Source organism: Eptatretus burgeri, chromosome 9 (genome assembly GCF_056783735.1).
Source record: "Eptatretus burgeri isolate ZD-2024b chromosome 9, Ebu_testis_v1, whole genome shotgun sequence".
Lineage (NCBI taxonomy): Eukaryota > Metazoa > Chordata > Myxini > Myxiniformes > Myxinidae > Eptatretus > Eptatretus burgeri.
Window position 1 is genome coordinate 96209948 of NC_140969.1, and position 23109 is coordinate 96233056.

The 23109-nt window shown below is 42.7% G+C and overlaps 1 protein-coding gene across 1 annotated transcript in view; it reads right to left on the reverse strand.

Moving 5' to 3' along the window:
• DAZAP1 (DAZ associated protein 1) overlaps positions 1 to 23109 on the reverse strand; it is a 58185-nt gene that overhangs the window by 20848 nt on the left and 14228 nt on the right. Inside the window, 5 exon segments of the mRNA XM_085896235.1 lie at positions 3534 to 3677; positions 4345 to 4407; positions 18810 to 18987; positions 20232 to 20317; positions 22634 to 22682. Coding sequence (XP_085752361.1) covers positions 3534 to 3677; positions 4345 to 4407; positions 18810 to 18987; positions 20232 to 20317; positions 22634 to 22682 — 520 coding nt within the window.

Below are 23109 nucleotides of genomic sequence, written 5' to 3' on the forward strand. Positions count from 1 at the left end.
GATACACAGGAAGTAGCCCTATTTGGTAAAAGACTATTATTTTGTCTGTACTGTAAGAGTCCATATTATGCAAGAACTCAACTCAGCAAAGAGAAATGACAGTCCATCATTACTTTAAGACATGAAAGTCAGTCAATCTGGAAAATTTGAAGAACTTTGAAAGTTTCTAAAAGTGCAGTCGCAAAAACCATCAAGCACTATGATGAAACTGGCTCTCAGGAGGACAGCCACAGGAAAGGAAGACCCAGAGTTACCTCTACTGCAGAGGATAAGTTTATTAGAGGTATCAGCCTCAGGAATCACCAATCAACTGCACCTCAGATTGCAGCCCAAGTAAATGCTTCACAGAGTTCAAGTAAAAGTCACATCAACTGTTCAGAGGAGACTGTGTGAATCAGGCCTTGATGGTCAAATTGCTGCAAAGAAACCACTACTGAAGGAGACCAATAAGAAGAGACTTCCTTGGGCCAAGAAACACGAGCAACGGACATTAGACCAGTGGAAATCTGTCCTTTGGTCGGATGAGTCCAAATTTGAGATTTTGGTTCCAACCACCATGTCTTTATGAGATGCAGAGAAGGTGAACGGATGATCTAGACATGTGTGGTTCCCACCGTGAAGCATGGAGGAGGAGGTGTGATGGTGTGGGGTGCTTTGCTGGTGACGCTGTCATTGATTTATTTGGAATTCAAGGCACACTTAACCAGCTTGGCTACCACAGCATTCTGCAGCAATACACCATCCCATCTGGTTTGTGCTCCATGGGACCATCATTTGTTTTTCAACAGGACAATGACCCAAAACACACCTCCAGGTTGTGTAAGGGCTATTTGACCAAGAAAGAGTGTGATGGAGTGCTGCATCAGATGACTTGGCCTCCACAATCACCCGACCTAAACCCAAATGAGATGGTTTGGGATGAGTTGGACCGCAGAGTGAAGGAAAGGCAGCCAACATGTGGGAACTCCTTCAAGACTGTTGGAAAAGCATTCCAAGTGACTACCTCATGAAGCTGGTTGAGAGAATGCCAGGAATGTGCAAAGCTGTCAACAAGGCAAAGAGTAGCTTCTTTGAAGAATCTAAAATATAAAATATACTTTTGATTTAACACTTTTTAGTTATTACATAATTCCATGTGTTATTTCAGTTTTGATGTCTTCATTATTATTCTACAATGTAGAAAATAGGTGTCAAAGGGAGGTGAGCTTTTAACAAAGGGTCAATGATTGAGGGAGTTGTGTATATGATGATGATGATAGGTTGAACGGCAGAAGACATCAAGAAGCATATAACATAAAAGCAGAAGAGGCAAAGGAGTTTTGTATGAAGAGGAAAGGAAGGAGGGAAAATGAAAATGGATAATGGGGCAGGGTGGGGGGGGAGATACAAATAACGGGGAAGGGCCAGCCAAATTATGGGGGGGGGCGATTCTGAATAAACAAAAAAACACAAGCAAAAGAGAGACCGATACAGTTTACACGAGCAGGGGATTTTGAAGCGATTCCGGCCTCCCTCACCTTCCTTATTCCCGATTAATGTTAGTACACCCAGTTTAAAAACAAAGAACAGTTCTTTGCGTTTTTGGGTGTTCACCAAGACGTGCCAAGGACATTCTACAAAGCCATTTGTTGGGTAGAATGCCCATTGTTCAGGAAGGTTACTGTCAAGCTACAGGCTTTGAAAGGGCACTGTTTTGTATGTATTTCTGCTTGTAGAAAAAGTGTTCATGGAAATGATTGCCCAGTCCAAGGCCTATCCCCCATCAGTAAACTTTATCAACGTGTACACCGATACAGGAAATAACGCAAAGGGAACTACGATGAGGGTGGTCAATATGACTCATTGAAAGTTGCTTTGTTCCGAGATCGACATGCCTGTTCTGATGACAGTGGAGATGGTGTTCTGATTTTGTTAAAAACAAAGATGCTGGTGGAAGCTCAGATGGAAACAAGATTATTTCCTTGGTTTTTAGCAAGGATGTTACAAAGCTGTCTGTTGGTGTTGTGGGTGCACTCCAAGAGCACTAACCACAATCACAATGGAGCCAAAATAACTTCCACCTGCAGACACGTGACCAATCTCAGGCTCTGACATCATCGCTGCATAAATGGCAGAACCAAACAAATCGAGACTGTGGAGTTGAATACATGTGGTGCAATGGGTGAAGGGATGAATATAGAAAATAACTGCACATATTAACTGTGGGCAGACAATTTTCTTTGACACCAACGATGTCGGAAAAGTGCAAACGAATCCGATATATCCCATACAGCTCTCAGACTGCACAATGTGCTGATGTATGACTCAATGGTGTGGAACCGTCAAACAGATCCAAGATTTGCTCCTCCACATAAATAGAAAAAAAGATGAACGGAACTTCGAGCCATTGCTCTGCTTGTTGAATTAATCAGAAAAAGAAAGCAATTGAATGTGACAAGTTTGGTAAAGTGTAGTAGAGCTTAAGTGCTTGGTTCTTTGGCAATTCAGAGGATCTGAGGACAATGGTCAACAAAACAATACAAATCTCTGAACCTTGCTTTGAGCCCTGACCAATTTGTGATGGCAATTGAACGACAAATGTACAAATCACAAGAAAATGTCTAGTTTTTGAGGCAGCTGCAAAAATGCAACTTTGTTTTGAAAAGTAATACAACAAAATCCAGCCCTGACGCAGTTATTTGAACAAATTGCAAGAATAAAGATGCAGGATTACAAGGGCCGTTAACATTTGTGGAATCAAAGCGGGAAAGACAGAATCAAAAATTACCCTCGGCGGGAGTGACGGTCATCTCTGCAAGAAAATATATAGCCTGAAGGTAGGGCAGTTTTTGCAAACTTTGAAGTCACGTGACGCGAAAACGAAAGCGAATATCGAAAATCCGGCCTGACCAAATTTAGATATTGTCCCATAGATTCATATGCCACAATAAAATTCAAGATCGCTTGAAAAATGTAGGAGATAGATTTTGAAAATCGTCATTTTCGCATGAAAATCGTCATTTTCGCATTTTTTGCCAACTTTGAAGTCACGTGACACGAAAGCGAATATTGAAAATCCAGCCTGACCAAATTTAGATATTGTCCCATAGATTCATATGCCACAATAAAATTCAAGATCGCTTGAGAAATGTAGGAGGAGATAGAATTTGAAAATCGTCATTTTCGCAACTTCAAAGGCCTCGTGACCTTGAAAGTCATACCATCGTGTACGTCTCATCGACCTCTTTCAGGATCACTAATGACCAGATCTCCCGCTTCAACTTCATTGTGGACGGACGGATCGTCACCTCTCCTCTCAACACCAATATTATTAGGTCATGCTCGAAGAGATGACCTAAAAAGGTCGTGAAAGAAGCGACTTGCAGCATGAATTTTCATCGATTTGTTTCTCAGCAACAGCCATGAGCAACTTGCAAAAAAGGTAATCAGAGAAGGGAAAGAAAGGAGGGAGTGGAAAAGCAATAAAAAGTGATGGGGGGGGGGGATGAATTTTTTTTTCATGATTCACGAGCATGAATTTGAAAATTACTCACTATATTGTGGGGGTGGTGGGGGAAAGCCACCCTGATTAAATCCTTGGGCTGGTGCAGCCTGATTGTAGGAACCAGGAGTGGAAGGTGGAGGTGGTCCGTAAGGGTTGTATGGTGGTGGGACACCCCTGCCTCCAGCAAATCCTGCTGAATGAAACAATGAGGTTAGATTCACTGAAAACAAATATCTGACAACAGCACAGAGTCCAAACAAATTGGTGAAAAGTAAAGGCAACAGTATCAGTAATTTACCAAATGAATCGACTATGTACCTAAACAAGCCAAGCTGCTGCAAACTTCACTGGAACAAATAAATAAATAAATGGACCAGGGGATGGGTGAGGACCAAAAAAACCCAAAAAACAAACAAACAAAAAAAAAACCTTTCCTTATGTCTGCTTATACCAAGCTTTACTTGATATTAAAGATGCTTACCATGCAGACAACTGGGCTGAAAAGTACATCAGCCGTGACAACGGTCATACGTTCACCTGCGTCACAAATTCAACAAGACAGAACTGCACAATACAAGTAAATACCTACTCACAGCCTGAACGGTCAGTCAAAGTCATTAATGGAAAAATAAATTCACTTATCTTATCTCTCTTCAACCACTTTTGTCTGTAACAGTCAAAGTCTTCGTGTTGGAGTTTTGGGGGGGATAAAAAGTGGAAAAAAAAAAGACAACGAAAAAATAAAAAATAAAAAATAAAAAAAACACCAAAATCTTTATGATAAACTTATTCTGTACCCATGTCTCCACTTATCTTATGTGAATGCACTTATCTCTAAATATCTTATCAAAAATACAAACCAGAGCCCTGTCTCGGAGAGACGGCCCGGCGAACACGACCTCGACCATACATTGCCCGAACAGCTGCCGCCACAAGTTGCCCAAGCCGCCCGTCGAGAGGAGGGGGGGAAAGGGGAAAGAAAAATTATAAAGAACGGCAATCAAGCCGTAAACTTGCTATAAAGGAAACACACAGCCCTCTCTATTCACACTCTAACTAGTGACATTCCAATGCAAAATGCATTTTTCATTTGGACCGACTAGAAAAAGGTAGGCACGGCAATTTAAGGAAAAATGTGCTTCTCAATCGAGTGCCAAATTGCTTTTGTTGAGCAAATGTTGCAAATTATAAGGGTTTGCCACAAAAAAGCTTGAAGGCGAATCACGACATATCAAAGTGAAAGGAAACGAGAGGAATAAAGAACAACAATATGAAGGCAAGTAATAGAGCAGAATTTTTGCTTTGTTACAATTTCGCAATTATTGTTTAGCAGGAGAAATCCAAGGAGAGAAATATCGTTTAGCAGGAGACTGAGAAATCCAAGGCTGCAGCATCAGCTAACAAGAGCTCAAGTGAGCACACACAATACACGCCCGAACAAGAAGGTATATACAGAATTGTGCTACCACATGGAAAACAGCAACCACTTTCGATGACGAACATATGTCACGACACACAGTCTCCAGAGACTTACCTATGTACCAAATATGAAACGTGAAAGTTGAAAACTTTGGGAGTTAGAGGGCGGACAGGAACGGACGGACGGACCACCGTTATCACATAATACGCCCCGATATATATGTATGTGTGTATATATATATATACATACAGTGGTACCTCGACTTACGAATGTCTCCACATACGAATGTTTCAGGTTACGAAGCGCCTGAACGGGAAAATATTGCCTCTAGTTACGAAGTCAAAAATACAGTACAGTACGCGCTGCTTTTCGCTGCTCCCAGAGTTTCCCGAACGTAAACAAACTTGTAGCTGCTCTGCCATTGGCTATCGCCTAAAATCTGCCTGGAAACCCTTTGCGTATGCGTGTATCCCAGCATGCTCTTCGAGTCCCCGTCCCGCTCTGTAAATATAGTTATACTGTATACAGTCTATGGTCCCGCTACGAAGTGCTCGGACAGTGTTACAGTACAGTACGCGTGTGGATTACAGTAACTTTTATTCACAATGGACCCCAAGAAAGCAATGAAGAAAAGTGGACAAGGAGAAAAGAAGAAGAGAGTTTTTCTGGCCATACAAACAAAGCAAGAGATAATAGAAAGGTATGAAAAGGGGATGCGTTTGATTGATCTCGCAAAAGAATATGGACGTAATATATCTACGATCGGCACGATAATAAAACAAAAGGAAGCCCAAAAAGCTACGGCTCCTTCCAAAGGCCTCTCTGTCATTTCCAAGAGGAGGTCGGCAGTGAACGATGAGATGGAGAGGTTGTTACTCGTGTGGATAAAGGAGAAAGAGATCGCTGGTGACATAGTGACAGAGGCCATAATTTGCGTAAAAGGCAACCGCCATCTTCACTGACCACGTGAAGGAGGATACAGGCGAGGAAAATTCGGCGCAGTTCGTAACGAGAATAGCAGTTAAAAGGTAAATGAATATTTTTATTATTTCCTTTATTCTTTGTTTTTTACATTATGTGCCTCTCGTTTTATGTTTATTGTGCGGTAATCTAATTTTAACATGTATTTGTTTCATGTTCTGATGCATTTTTATGATTTATTAAAAAAATGTCCGAATTTTGCGGGGCTTGGAACGGATTAGCGCATTTACATTCAAAAGGCGTCTCTACTTACGAAGGTTTCAGGTTACGAAACTATTCCCAGAACGAATTAAATTCGAAAGTAGAGGTACTACTGTGTATATGTATGTGTGTGTATATATATATATATATATATATATATATATATATATATATATATATATATATATATATATATATATATATATATATATATATATATATATATATATATATATATATATATATATATATATATATATATATATATATATATATATATATATATATATATATATATATATGGGGCATTTTCACAAAAGCGGGTCAGGTAACGGTAAAGACTGTCCGATAATTTTATCAAGCATATATTGCCCAGTCAGTGCAGAGGCCTTCTGGTGATCCTGCGTTATGACATCATTTGAACATTTTTCTCGGCCTTATAAGGGGTTCAAGCACTATTTTGAGAATATCTAAGAAAGTTGATTTTTGAGTTTGTTCTTTACAGTTACTTGACCCTCTTTTGTGAAAATGTCCCATATATATCGGGCGTATAAAAAGGTCATAACATTTCTGGAACGGTGAAAATAGTGATAATCACCAACGACCTTCCAAACGCAAGACCATCAATAACGAGTATAATGCTGATAAAATGCTGCGATCACAAGTCGAGTTAAAAATATAAAATAACAAGGACAAATGTGTCCACGAACAGCGTCCTAAAGGTTTTGTCGGCTAAAAAAAAAAAAAAATTTTTTTTTAAAAACTTCCGATATTTCGTCACGTGCCTTGTTTAGCCAATAGCGAAACGCGTCAATGTATTTACGTATTTTCGATACATCATGTATTTACGAAATTACAATACGATAAATGGAATAATCTTTAAATAGTAACGTGAACTTTTCCAAACTTTCAAGTAAATATCCGAATATATTTAAAAGTTCATGATAGACGTTCTCAAAAGGCACCGTCTATGTGAGGATGTGTACATGTGCTCAGTATTTCAGGAGATCCGGATCTTGTATATACAAGAGCCAAGTCCTAGAGATTAAGGTTTTGTCTTCACAAGAACAAGAAGAACAAGAACAAGAAAAACAACGCCGAGCTCTCTATGATCAGCGTTCGCTATTCGAGACGCTGCTACTCCAGGAGAATGCACCCCATATCAGGCTGCTCTCACCAAAGCAGCCAACTGAGCCTTTGAACAGCTTCCCTAACAGCCTATTCACTAGATTTGGCTCCCTCGAGAAAGGTTTTTTTAAATGACTTGATTGTTGCGGTCGGCCACGTGCATCGAACTCAAGGCAAACGTTTAACATTTGGAGGGGAAAAAATAAACATTTGCAGGCACACGATAGTTTTATTTTGGCTGCAGACTGAATGCCATTCCAATCAATGGCAAATAGGAAGCTATTGTGGGGGAGAAAATAAAATAATAAAAAAAATTACCCCCATGTGGGGGTGACGGTCATCTTGTATATTATTTCCGAGTTTGTGGTTTCGTGTCGCACTATCTTCGACTTTCTTCTGCGCTCGAGTAACATGATATTCGGCTTACATTATCTCAAAGACCATATGAGGTGCATGGTACAAAAAAGTAAATAAAATGGTTCTGAAACAGTGAAATCGTATTCCACTTACTGCATTAAAGTAAAATTACTACTGATACTCTGCTTCAGTTCCTTTCTCAAACACACCCACCCCAACATGTCACGCAGTGAGCGGGTTATGCTCGTCTCTACAATACCACAAGTTCTCAATGTTCAGTTCAGGTAACCGCGAAACAGTCCAAACTAACCGTTTAGATTGAAATAGTTCAGAGATACACGAGGATTATACTACTAATGACATAATTAATAAATATGTATTGTTCATTTTGTACCCCGATTAACACATCAGAATCACCAGTAAGTGCAATATGTGGTTTTCCGGTCCGTCCACTCTCTGGGGACATTTCACTTCCGGTTGTAGAAAAAAAAAAACGAAAAAATAGGCTTAGCTCTCGGAGATTATGATAATCCTGTCGATTATTCTTCACCGATTATAATGCAACTTTCAGAATGAAAATTGGTCAAGTATTTATAGAGATAGTGAAGTTTGAAAAATCGTTAGAGCTCGCAAATTCATTAATTATTAATTCCACAGAAGTTTCGTGACACTGCACAAAGTAACATGTCAGGTATGAAAAAACAATTTGTATGCCACATTCATTAATTATAAATCCATTAATCATGGAATGTACTCATTGATATATTAATCAGAAAGCCCAAAGCATGTAGCATAATTCATCACTTATCCCCTCATCTGGGATCCGTGGCCTCGTCCCACAGCCTGCAGCCCTATGTCCGCCGGTGATTTATGTTAGATATTGGCACAATCGAGAGGAGCCTGCGAATTATCCCTGCTGATGCACTGAATTGATGCAATCGCTCGGCCAGAATATTCGTTGTCAAGATGTTGCGTGATTAAATCACCAATACAGTAACTCAAATTTATACCGCCGACATACTTCTTAACAATCACCTTCGCCCCAGAAACCACAGTCAATCTGAACCACGTTGGCCACTGCTCAGACGCCATGATCGGACTACTGCACAGTTCTACTACGCAGTTTGGTTAAAGATGACTCGGCATTTTGGCGCGCGCGCACGAAATTATATTTTGAAAATAAATGCAGACGTTTACATTTCGAGTTTTGAAACTTTTGCACCTTCGGCGGAAAATGTATAAATATAAAAGGCTAAAAATGTTTTATATTTGTATTTCATTTCTCCTTCCTTCCCTCTTTGCGAATCGCATCGGTGTTTTTGGCCATCTTCCAGATCACATGATGATCAAACGGGAAGGAAATTCAAAAATCTGTCCGGTTAGATACAAGATAATATTTTTTACTATCATAATCAATAAACAGTTGCCGAATATATTGTAGAATGGCAGATTAGATAGGTTTTGAAAATGGCGATTTTTATAACTTACGTGACCTCGTACCTGACCTTGAACCTGGACAAAAGTTACATTGTTGTGCAACACTCATCGACCTCTACCCACATACTAAGTTTCATCAAGATCAGATAAAAAAAAATTGACGGACGTACGGACATTTGTTCCGGCTTTATTAAGGTCATCTCGGTAGAGATGACCTAAAAAGACAAACAGCAAAAGAGAGCAAGGCTATGAGAATGCAAAAGACAGGAAGGAAGGGAGAAAGGGAAAGGCTAAATCTAATTTGTGTATAATACAACTTGGTGTGAAATACAAAATATTGGCCAAAAGGTTCTATGCTTGCAAAATTACACCATTTACCTTTTGGGAAGTCATCCTCATATGTACCTTTCACCTGGTTTGGTAAAGAGCATGTCCAAAAAAAGAGGAGACCAGGACTACCCTCTATGTACGAGTTTGGCAAACTGAAGGGTTACAACAAAAAAGTCAATATTAAAGTAGTAGTGTCGTCCAAATATTTCACTCATGCAGGAAAGCAAAAGCACGAGTGAACAAATTGATGAAAATAAAATAAAAAGGGGCAATAAAAGTGGAAGGTAATGTACACTTCAAGTTGAGTGGTGCAAGCATCAGAATAATGAAATATTCCTCAACACCCACCAACAAAACTTTACTTTATCACCTTCCCCCAAAAAAACAAACAAAAAACGAAACGCATGTGTATATTGTGTATATTATATATTGCACAACAACTTTTGAGCAAATAAATATAAAGGTCGTGAAAAGCCACCGACTTCCAATTTCAAAAAAGAAAAGAAAAAAGAATCCCGAAATGCAATATCAATGGAAGATGCATTTGTGCACCTGCACTGAGAAAACATGTTTTCCTCCAAGTTTCGAACCCAAAAATCCTCAACAGCACCACTGGGCAGTGTATTTTCCCATCGGGACGACACAAACATGGGGAATAATAGATAAAATGTACGCTCACTGACAGACAAATGCACCAGGGTTTTTAATTTGATGTTTTTCATAATGATTTCTTGGATAATCTTATTGGGTAATCTCATCTTTGTCGTTTTTTTCTCCACGGTTAAAAAAAAACAAGAAAAAAGTTTCTCCAAAGTTGCAGCATATTCAGAGAATACGAGGTGTGCATACCCACCACTTTGCTGACCGATTTAATCAAAAACAGCACATTTAATTCAAACATATTGCATGACTATACATGAATGTAAAATGAAGTGAAACATGAAAAATGTGCTTCACAACATGGAGTTGCTGTTGCAGGCATTGTTGTTTATGTTCCTTGCATGTATTTTTTAAGTGCACGTGGACGCACGCACCCTTTCTAATTAGTCGATTCGGCTATTTCAGCCACACCCATTGCTGACAATAAAATCAAGCACAGTCATGCAATCTCCAAAGACAAACTTTGGCAGTAGAATGGACCATAATGAATAGCTCGGTGACTTTCAACATGGCAAAGTCATAGGATGCGACCTTTCCAACAAGTCATTTCGTCAAATTTCTGCCATGCTAGAACTGCCCAGGTCAACTGCAAGTGCTGTTATTGCGAAGTGGAAACATCTCAGAGCATCAACAGCTCAGCCGCAAAGTGGAAGGCCACACGAGCTCACACAACGGGACCGCCAATTGCTGAAGCATGCGGCGCAGAAAAAAATAGTCCGTCAGGTCAGCTCGGGTACGGGAGCATGCGCCAGAACAGCACGTCGCTGCGTCCACTTTCCGCCGATACTCCAGGGGCCCCCATCTGGCGATACCCCAGGCAGATGCCAAGGCCATCCCTATCTCCTTGAGATGCCGATTAAGCTGCTGCAACCACGAGGCACGTGGTCGGCCCATTGGCCTCCTCCACTCACGAGACTCCCTCGATGAGAGAATCTGGTGAGCAGGATCAGCGTCAGGAAAATGAGCCACATGTTCATACAGCCGCAGCTGATGCTCACGGACGATGCAGGCAACAAATCTCATTTGAGTCTCTCTGAAAAACTTCTCGTTTGACACAGTCGGACCAGCGATAGCCAAGGATTCTCCGAAGAGACCTGGTACCAAAGGAATCAACTAAGTCTCCGTCTCAGATCCCTGGTCAGAGGCGAAGTCTCACATCCACAGGGCAAGACGAGAAGCAGCAAAGACCTGAAGACTCGACTTTTCATCCTCCTGCACAGGTACCGGCAGCGCCACACCCCACGATCCAGTGAATCCATGACTCCCCAGGCCCAACCCAGATGTCTGTTGACCTCTGACTCTCATCCAGCAGAGACATGAATATCACTACCAAGGTAAGTGAATCTCTCCACGACCTCAACATCCTCACCAAAAACATGCACAGACAGGAGAGCAGCATCCAAGATGTCATTGATAGCCGGGATCTTAGTTTTGACCCAAGAAGCCCGTAATCCCAGCGTCTCCGACTCCTCATTCAGCACCTTGAGGGCTACCAGAAGGATATCTAAAGTCTCCGCAATGATGACTGCATCATCTGCGAAATCAAGGTCAGAGATCTTGACATTCCCAAATGATGCACCACAGCTTGATCTCTCAAACATCCTCCGCATAATCCAGTCCATAGAAGTGCTGAAAAGTGTGGGGGCCAGTACACAACCCTGCAAACTCCAGTAACAACTGGAAACAAGTCAGATATGGTACCATCACACGTCACAGCACTCTCAGTACCAGAGTAGAGTTCAAACATCAGATCGATCAGTTTTGGTGGCACCCCACGAAGACCAAGAATCCTCCAGAGGGCATCCCAATTCACTGAAGCAAACGCTTTGGAGATCAACATAAGCTGCAAGCAAGCCCCTGCCGAAACTCTCGTCTGCGTTGCGCGAGGACCCGAAGAGCAAGGATACAGTCAATCGTTGACCTCTTTGGTGTAAAGCCTGACTGCTCTGGATGCTAGTGCTCAAGCAGCTTGTGGTTAACCACATCAATGACTATCCGAGCAAAGATCTTGCCCGGCACTGAGAGCAGCGTCACCCGTCGGTAGTTGTTGCAGTCTTGGCGAACACCCTTCCCTTTCTAGAGAGGGACAACAAGGCCCCTCTTCCAGTAAGTTGGGATGATGCCTGTGTTCCAGGCAGAGCACAGAACTGCTTGCAACGACACGAGTGCAACATTTCCACCAGCCTTGAGTTCAGCATGGATGCCACAGATCCCTGGAGCTTCACCCATTTTCAACAGGTTCACCACAGCCTGTGCTTCCACAAACAAAGGTGGACCACAGTTGATTGGAGGGTTAGCAACAGTGATTGCAACACCTGTGACATCCAACTCAACAGCTGGTGGATCAGTCTGGAACAACCACTCAAAGTAACTGGCCCAGCGGACCTTCACTTCGGACTCCTGTCAGGAGCCCACCAACCTCTGCTCAAACAGCAGTGCACCGAGGGATGGGCTTGGATGAATGCAATGCACGAATTCCCATGAAAGCAGGACGAGAATCACTTGACCACAGGTGATGCTCTACCACCTCTCAGATTCCTCGCACATAAGCCTCCTTGTCCACCCTCAGCGCACGTACTGTTTTACACCTCAACTCCCTGAACAGCTCAGCCCTGCCATTCAGCCTGGCCCTGCGACTCTGGTCAATGGTATCCAGTGTCCCTTGAGACACAAAATTATTCTTCACCCTACAGTGAGTTCCAAGACATCCACCTGCAACATCAAGGATGGTGGTCTTGAAGACACTCCACAACTCTTCAGCATCTCCTAAAGCACCCAGACCCCCCCCCCCAAACTCCACTCAGCCTGTTCACAACTCCTTAGCTACCATGGGATGGTACCATTCTCCTGCATTTGAGATGCAACTTAAGAGTTGCTACAACAAGCCGGTGGTCAGTTTTGACGAACTGAACACTCCCGTAGACCCTGCAGTTCTGGATCATCCTCCAGCAACCATCAACGAGCACATGGTCAATCTCTGCCACACCGTAGTAATGGAATACCAATTCCAGCAAAGAGCTTGTGGGTGCTGAAACCATGAACTGGCCACCCTAAGTCCATGACTTCTTGCAAAGTCAAGGAACTTGGTGCTCCTCAGGTTCACAGTTCCAGACCCATGGGGACCAACACACGACTCAACCATCCCTATCAATTCCACTCGATGCAATGAAATCACCCAAGACTAGAAGTGTATCTCGCCTGGGACACTGATCAACCATCGACTCGAGTGTGGCACCGAATGCGTCCTTCACGGTGAGATCACTCGCCTCAGTCGGAGCATACAGAGACCAGGGAAATGACACCTAAGGAGTGACGAATCCTTAGTCTCATAAAACGCTCGTTGACCGATATTACCTCAATTATTATTTGAGTCAGGTTATTGGACAGCAACAGCAACCACTTGAGCATGGTAACCATCAGAGTGACCAGACCAATAGTAGGTGTAACCACCCACCATGATCTCCCCGCAATCCGGTCTCCGAACCTCAGAGAGTGCTGCAATAAGATAACCTCCGAATAAGAAGTAATCCAACTGCAGCACGACGTCAGCAGAGACAGTTGGGCACGAGATATGGATGGCCGTTGGCTCACAAAGAGCTCCTCCACCCAGTGACAGGTTTTGTTTTTAATCCTGCTGGGTGTCCATATTCAAACACCCTCCTCACCAGGAAACCTGGTGGGGGAGACGGTTTCGTCGCAGACAATCCGACCATGGAACAGGTTACTACAGGTTTACATGATACCTGCAGCAAGTCACAGATGTGATCTGGCCTGACCTACCAATAACTGTCGTCGGTTGCAATACTCACCGATTGTTGTTGAAAACTCACCGGTTGAAAACCGAGCAGCCGCACACAAGCCAAAGATCATCATGCACAACGACAAGCGGCGGCTGGAGTGGTGCAAAGCTCATCGCCATTGGACCCTGGGGCAGTGGAAACACGTTCTCTGGAGTGATGAATCGCGCTTCACCATCTGGCAGTCCGACGGACGATTCTGGGTTTGGTGGATGCCAGGAGAACACCATCTGCTTGAATGCATTTTGCCAATTGTGAAGTTTAGTGGAGGAGGAACAATAGTCTGGGGGTGTTTTTCATGGTTCAGGCTCGGCCCCTTAGTTCCACTGAAGGGAAATTTTAACGCTGCAGGATCCAATGACATTCCAGACGATTCTGTGCTTCCAACTTCGTGGAAGGCCCTTTCCTGTTTCAGCATGACAACGCTCCTATGCACAAAGTGAGGTCCATACAGAAATGGTTTGTCCAGATCGGTGTGGAAGAACTTGACTGGCCTGCACAGAGACCTGACCTCAACCCCATCGAACACCTTTGGGATAAAAATTGTAACGCCGACTGAGCCAGACCTAATCGCCAAACATCAGTGCCCGCCCTCACTAATGCTCGTGGCTGAATGGAAGCAAATCCCTGCAGCAATGATCCAACATCTCGTGGAAATCCTTCTCAGAAGAGTGGAAGACGTTATTGCAGCAAAGGGGGAGGGGGGGCACCAACTCCACTGCAATGCCCATGATTTTGGAATGAGATGTTGCATGTGGTGTCCACATACTTTTAGCCATATAGTGTGTGCAAGCGCACACACACACACACACACACACACACACACACACACACACACACACACACACACACACACACACACACACACACACACACACACACACACACACACACACACACACACACACACACACACACACACACACACACACACACACACACACACACACACACGTCATTCTAAAGGGTTCCTGCAGTTGTAGAGAAATAAATGTTACCATTAAAACCACTGCATGAACCTCCAGTTCCAGTTTCTTCAATTTCAGATAGACAATTGAAACAGGAATCATGGAGATTAAACACACGGTATTGTTCCAACCAAATTGATTATTAGCTTTCCAACAACCGTCGGACAGTGGGAACCACAACATTGAAGCTGGGGGCCTGCTTCTTTCTCCCCGTTGACAGATGGAAGCCTCACCTTTCAGTAATAAATGTTGAACGAATTTTCAACAAAGTACCACGACTCTCAAATCAAATTTCACCAACTTGTCTCTCCAGAGATCGCGAGTTGTAATTTTATTCGGTACAGTATTTTGTGCCAGCAATCGAGATTCGCAGCGATCACCTGAAGCAGCTGTGATCAACATGAACGAAGGATTGGCTGTGCTGTTACCCCAGGTGTACTGATGGTATTCCCCATGCACCTATTTGTGAAGGTTTATACATACATACATATATACATATATACATATATATATATATATATATATATATATATATATATATATATATATATATATATATATATATATATATATATATATATATATATATATTGTTGTGGTTACCAAATTCGCAAACCACCATTCAGGTCCCTTAGGTGAGGTATCTCGGTAAGTGCATGTGTAGTTCGGCCCAAACCCGTTGTCTAGTGGGAATACATGTCATTTATGCGAGCTGCGACTCTTCAGGATAGCCGTTTTTCTTTTACTATCTTTATTTTGGACCAACCGCCATGATTACCACCACAACCACCAACCACAACACCGCTTCACCACAACCGCCACGACCTTCACGTCACACCTCGCAACCGTAGCATCGCCACCGTTCTTGCCCCGCTGTGGGTACCGGTGTTGGACTCGTGCAGGGCGCACGTTGAACAGCGTGTACAAAATCACGGATTTTGTGCTTCAAAAACGGATCAAAAACGACACAGGCCCACTTTTTGCCGTCCAATCGGTGAGCGAGGGGCGATTTGGCCCCGCCTCCAGAACGATCGATATATGCAAATTTGTGGATCAAAAGCCTTCACGCCCACTTTTTCTCGGGCCAATGGGGAGCGAGGTGAAAGGTCAAAGGGAGGGGTCAAAGGCGAAGCTACGGGGGATAAAAGGACCGTGTTCGTCAGTCAGAGAGTGTGGAAGTCTGGAGCCCGAAGCCTGCAGTAGCTGGAGAAGCTGAAGAGAGTCGAACGAGGAGAGCCCAAAGAAGAGTCCAGGGTGGAGAGTCCAGAGGCGGAGAGGCGGCAGCGGCGAAGGCAGACGAGGGGGTGCTCGCGACGGTGCCGGGAGCTGCACGCCCGAGGAAGGCCGGCAGCGCGACCTGGCCGAGGTGGAGACGCACACCAGGGATAATAAAGATCCTCTATACCCCGAGCATCAGCAACCCCCTCCTGTTTCCCCCCGCGCTGAGATAGTGCGACCAAGTGGGCCCCTTTCCCACCCCCTGCCAGACACTGTCCGCGAGGTCCGCGGAGTGAGGCGCCATCGCCGCTCCGCGTCTCATCACCAGACGGGTAGGCGCGACCCGGTCTCGGCCTCAGGCCCGCCTCATTCTTGGGGGTATTTCTTTTCCTTGGTTTTGGGTATGTGTTGTCGGCGCCGTCTGTGAAGTAGAATTGTATAAGTGTTGCCGTGTGCTCGGTAGTCGGTATTAGCTCTGCACTGTGTTTTCACTTTTATATTTGCTTTTTTGTGTAAATGGAATTGTGTTTTCTTTTTTTTGTGTGCTTTTGGTGGAATTGAAGATGTGTGCTTCCCGTGTGCCGCGAATAAATGTGCTTTATTATTGAACTGTTCTCCCGCTTCGCTTCGTCTTTTTCTCCCATTGAATCCTCATCTTGCTTCACGTAAAGGGTTGGTAGTGGGCTGAATACGCCCGATAATTAATCGAACCGTCGGGGTCGACGATAACACCGCTCGGTTATTCTGATAGTACGGAACGGGTCGCTTAAGTGGCCCGTGTCCGAAGTCGACCTGCGGCGAGGTGCGATCGCCCGGTCTACCCTCCGCGTGGGTACTTAGGTAGGTCGAATTTGGCGAGCAACCCTATCCCACGCGGGGGCTGATTGGCTCGATCGCGGTGAGACCGAAAGGTCCACCCGTGACTGGTTCCCGGCGTTAGTCCGAGAGGGTCACGACTGGATTGTCCGTCCGGTGGGCGACGTGCCGCGATTCGAGTTACGTGGCCGTCAGCACGCCGGCGGGCGCGAATCCGCAACAATATATATATATATATATATATATATATATATATATATATATATATATATATATATATATATATTTTTTTTTTAAACACACTGCAATTACATTTATGGGAATCAAGACTGTGGAGAATAGCACATAAAATTATGAGTACATTTGTAATTCACTACATTCCATTTGCCCTACACCTCCATCAGGATGACCCCCACTCCCCACCAGTTCAGGTAGTTTTGTGTTTCAAGTCACTGACTGAATATTGTCCATTTTCCACGATCAAGGGCGGGGGGGGGGGGGAATTACTGGCTCGAGTCATGTATTGGCAAAGTCTACATTTAAAAAGTTTTGGTTGCATAAAATATAACTGTGTGAGCTGTGGAAACCACAAAATTATACCACAGGTCTGCAGTCACATTCCTACGAAGGTCAAAAGCCAGTCTGTCACAACCTTAAAACAAGTCACAACAGTTCTGACACACACGAGTCTTTTCAACTGAAAAATAACCATGAATGACAAAACTCACCATAGAACTAATGGTGACAGAATGGGAGATCAAGATGACAGGACAGGACAATTACAGGAGTGATTGATTGCTGACACGCAAGCAGATCACACCAACACCATACGAACATGTTTAAAAAAAAAAAAAAAGAAAAAAAAAAGGCACCACAAAGAAAACAAAAACACCGAAATAGAATACATGTGCACAAAATATTGATAACCATTTAAAAATAAAGTCAAGATGAAGTAGCTTTATTGGCTTTTATACAAAATACCTTCAAACAGCCACAATTGCAATCATATTGGTGCCAGCAAACGCGTTGGGGAAAAATATGGGTTTATTTAAACACGTTCCAAATGGAAATTTGAAGACGGTTGTCATCTCGGGAACCCTTCCATACATCGGGAAGACCGCATGGGGGTTGCTGGAACATCGATCTTGTGCACGCATGCTATAAGCCTCACCTGTTCCTTTGGGAACCGCAACATCAAGTAGTGTTGGGCCATAACCTGCCCTGCCACCACCCCCAACAACCTAGCTCTAAAGCTTAATGATATTATTCCTGTGAAGTTGAACACTCAAGACATCTGAAAATATTCAATCAACAAAGATATTGTTGAGAAAAACCCAAATCTCCAGCAACTTACTCTTGTAAAATTCCAAATGATAATTATTTTCGCATCAAGGGTTAATATTTGTTTATTTCAATCCACCAAAGTTCTGTTCAAAAAGGCTGAGAACCAAGCAGGTAGACTTCCATTCTTGCAAAGGTGAATGAATTAAACTAAATGTTAACGAGACTAGTTTCCAAGAGTCAAGGTTTTCCCAGGTGAATAAATCAGGAAGCTGCACAAGAAAGTAAACCTAAAGTCTTGTTTAAATAATAAAAACCAAGTGGTCCAATAACTTGCCTATTTCATGCACTTCCATTCGTACAACAGACAAAGTGTAATTCGAATAACCACAACAGAACAAGATGGTATGAAAGTTACAAAAAACAAAACTACTCCCCAAATAACTAAACAAAATATCAAATAAAGAAAGAAAAATAAATGAAATGGGATATCAGCAGCACAAAGCAGCAATGGAACTAATTTTAATTTGCCATGTAAAAACAAACTACTAAGCACAGTTTTGAGGCCATTTATATCATTGTAGAAAGAGAAACAACAAGGGAGGAAGGAGGGGTACAAATATTGTCCTTCATTGTACATTTCATTATACACAATGGATTACAGATTCGTTTCAACATTTTTTTGAAAGCAATGGACAGAGATGCCTGCACCAGCCACATTCAAACCTTACCAGGAGGGCCATAGCCAGGGGGTTGCCAGCCAGGAGGGCCGGAAGGACCAGAAGGAGGAGGCCCACCCGCCCAACCATTAGCAGCACCGGGAATGGGACGACCACCCCATGGGCTGCCATTGCTTCCTGGCCCCATTGCCTGGCCTCGCTCCCGAGGCTCAGCCCTTTTTACCTCCACCTGTACATACAGGTTCAAGAATCAGTCACCGACACTAGTAAGTCAAGTACTATCTGCTCCAATGTTAGCCCATTCAGTTGAACTTTCTCCATTATGAAAGGTTTAACAGTCAAGCTTAGCTTAGCTTCCAATTAAGGGCTTAGGTACTTAGGTTAAAACTAAAGGGTTACTTACCACCACGCCTTATGCAAAACAGCCAATGAGGATAACCTATTTACACATTAAGAAAAACATGAAAAGCAAAACAGTGCAATAAACAATGGTTCATGCCCAACTGCTTCAAATATTTTGGAGAATTTTACAATGTTCCAACAATCAGGTAATAAATATTGTGAATGCCAAATCAAAGGTGGTCCGTTTTAAGATTAGAAATTACTGCAAAACAATGAGGAAAAGCTAACATTTATACAAGTCATCAACAGCTCGGTACAACTCAATTGCAAGGTCTATTCACATTCCCCAAATAAAAAAGGGCCCCGTTGTCCAACATCAAGAAGCAGCAGCTGGGCATTTCAAGCAAACAAGTCAAACTTTACATTTAACACCATTAAGGAACACTTTACTAAATGTACATTACATTTTTTTAAAATCAATAAAAGGCAGTCACCTTCAGCAAAATTCATGACGAACGGGACAAAACATCCATGACATGTATGAGGTCCCCTTTGAAAAAGGGGCCAAGCACTCAATCATTAACTCATTTACTGAAGGTGACAGGGAACTGGGACCTCCAAAGGAACATGTTTCACTCACTTGAACCAAAAAAAAAATCTAGCAATCACAGTCTCATAAATTATAAACACTTAATTTTGTGTATCCTGCTTGATAAGCCTTTTCCAAAATAGCCAAAACCAGTTCATCTTTTGTTAACTGTGCTTATTTCAAATAAACTAGCACTTAATACTCAAGTAGTTTGACCTTACATTTAATTTAATTTCCTTTCAACTTTTGATCAGAAGCAAAATATTTTAGCAAGGGCCAGACGTTTAAAAAAAATAAATTAAAAAAAAGGTATCAAATTCCATGCCAATATACACTGGCTGGCTTTATCTTGACTTAGCAATTATGCATAGTCAACCAGAGTTTGTTGTTGATGCCAAAACTCAGCAGCAATTTCTGCATTGGAGACAACGAGAGTGAAAGATGAACCAAAGGCACCCACACGGCCAAAGTGGAGACAGGGTAAACGGGGAGTGGGGAGGAGGTAGTGGGATAAAGGGATAAACATAAAAGGGCACAGCTACACACTTTTTGTTCATGATGTCGTGATAATGCATGTTGACCGCCTGGTCCACTGACTGTTCGTCTTCGAAAGAAATAAATCCAAAACCTTGCCAAGGGAAGGGGTTGTAAGGAAGGGGGAAAGGAGCGGAGAAGGGGAAAGCATATGGGATTGGGTGGTAGACGGGGTGTAGGGAATGGAGCCACACACACAGGAGGAACACAGGATGTTAAGGAGGTGGTCGGAGTGGATAGGGGAAAGTGCCCAATGGTGGACATGGGGGAACGGGTGGTCAAACTCAGGAAGGGAAGATGCGTATGTTCATCAAATACCATTGCCGACTAGGCGAAAGAAGCAAACACGGGGCATGATATCAGGCTGCATGTAAACTACTCAATGAACGATATAAAGCAATTACATGGAGATGTTTAGACTATCACTTAACATTGCAGCTAAAGTTCAACTGTACAATACATACAAGTGTGGGTCATGTAAACCCTTATCGATATTGACCAAGTTACAATGTTTTCATTATGTGAGGGATGAACCACTAAAATATGAAATGTTTTCATTATATGAGAGATGAACCACTAAAATATTAAACAATATATAGGGCTAAAAAGTTTTTAAAAATTATATAGATTAATGGAAAACACCTGTCATGAGCATACGGTGCAAATTTGAAAACGAGGGCTCAAAACATTCCACTAAGTCATTAAATCAGGATTGTAGATCCTTGTCATCAAGTCGGCAGACACGAGGCTTTGGACAGAGCACCAGGGACCAGCCAGGCATGTGCGCCAAGCAACCTGTGCAGACATTGCTTAACAGTTACGATTATCTCGGTGGTGTTGGGAAGCCCCAAGTGAGTGCATTTGATCCCGGTTCCTCTTATAAATGCTGATGCACAATGAAACCTATGGGGAAAACATAGCCAAAGAAAACACTTCAACAAAGCAAATGCAGCATAACACTAACAATCTACATTGTACTAACAAACTAACTTTTATTACTTATGTTAAGCAAACAAAACAAAACAATTTTTTTTTTTAATTCGCTTAGCTTAAAAATAAACTATACTTACACCAAGGACCAAAAAGAATTCTAGGTTTACAAATATTTGAAATCATTTGTAGAACTCCCAAAGAGCCAGCCAGCTTGATGAAATTAACATGAGCAACTTTTATATTTAAAAATAAATAATAATTTAAAAAAAATAAAATCTATCCTCAACACATGTGACAAGTAGCCTGACTCTGCACTTACAAATCTTATGAAAATGTGGCTATCACTTATGCGGTAATGTATGTATACATTTATGTACGTTTGAGTGCATGTAGCCGAAATTGCACCCCCTGGTATTGTGTCTGAGGGAGCGAGCGAGCCAGAGAGTGAGTGAGTGAGCGAGCCAGAGAGTGAGTGAGTGAGTGAGCGAGCCAGAGAGTGAGTGAGTGAGTGAGCGAGCCAGAGAGTGAGTGAGTGAGTGAGTGAGCGAGCCAGAGAGTGAGTGAGTGAGTGAGTGAGCGAGCCAGAGAGTGAGTGAGTGAGCGTGTGCGTGTGTGTGTGTGTGTGTGTGTGTGTGTGTGTGTGTGTGTGTGTGTGTGTGTGTGTGTGTGTGTGTGTGTGTGTGTGTGTGTGTGTGTGTGTGTGTGTGTGTGTGTGTGTGTGTGTGTGTGTGTGTGTGTGTGTGTGTGTGTGTGCGCACGAGGGAGCGAGTGAGCCAGTGTGCGAGAGAGCAAGTCGGTGTTCACCCAGGAGTGGATGAGAAACTGAAGCAAGAATTTGATTGTAAAGATAGATGTGAAAACAAATGAATGGAATTTGAAACTAATTAAATAATGCAACAATCATAGAACATTGTTATACAAGCTGTTTGAAAAGAACAGTAATTAAGTGCCTATCTTAGACAGGCTCTTCAGCTACAAACTAAATAAACACTGATGCAATAAGCGACTTGTAAGCTCACCTGAGGAATAGTTGCTTGGATCCCCTCCCCATGGCAAAGAAGCACAACATGCAACTATGCAATGTGCTTGTGCAAAGTGAATGACAAAATACAAATAAAACCTCCCAAAACCCCAGAACAATTTTTTAACCCACCCCCACCGAAATCCAAAAGTTAAAACCCTCCCCCCCTCCCTCCCAAAAAAATCAAAAAGTAATCAACCCCCCCCCCCATATAACCAGGAATATTTGCAAACCATTATACCCATGCAAATTGGGGGGAGCAAACAACAACAAAATAACAAGGGTGATAATAATTCAAAAAGCCAGGTTCAAAATCAAACCAGAGCGCAAAGAAAACAAGCTGAGGTTTGTTGGTTTGAGGTACATCTTCATGATAACAAAAATGGGAGGGGTGGGGGTAGAGGGGGGCAGCTTTCAGAGCAATATGTGGAAGAACCATTTTCGATGTGCTCTTACCTCGTGGTCGCTGCTTCTGCTGGTCATATATCATGACAACTTCAGTAACCTGTGGTACAGGTAGACCACATGTTTTAACTTCAGCTCTGGATCACCGCGCTATCACAAAACATTCTTGATATGGTCTCGTATGAAGGGCAAGGTTTTTTTTTTTGTACACAATGTCGAGGCTCGCGTGAGAGCAAAAAGGCTCGTGAAAGCCCATTAGCACGGCAGGCGCAAGTACAGAAAATAAACAAAATCCAGAGCAGGTCAACGGAACAAACATCTCCACACATGGTTTTAGCCAAAGCCTTGGAAGGTTGCAAACTAGATGAGAAGTGGAACACACCTCAAAGAATTACAAACTTGCTTCAATCAAATTTAATGTATATAAACAACTACACACAATGATGATAAAGAATGCCATTTGAACACTTTAAATATCACAAAGAGGAGGTTGACACTACACTACCAAAATCAGAAAGTTAAGTACG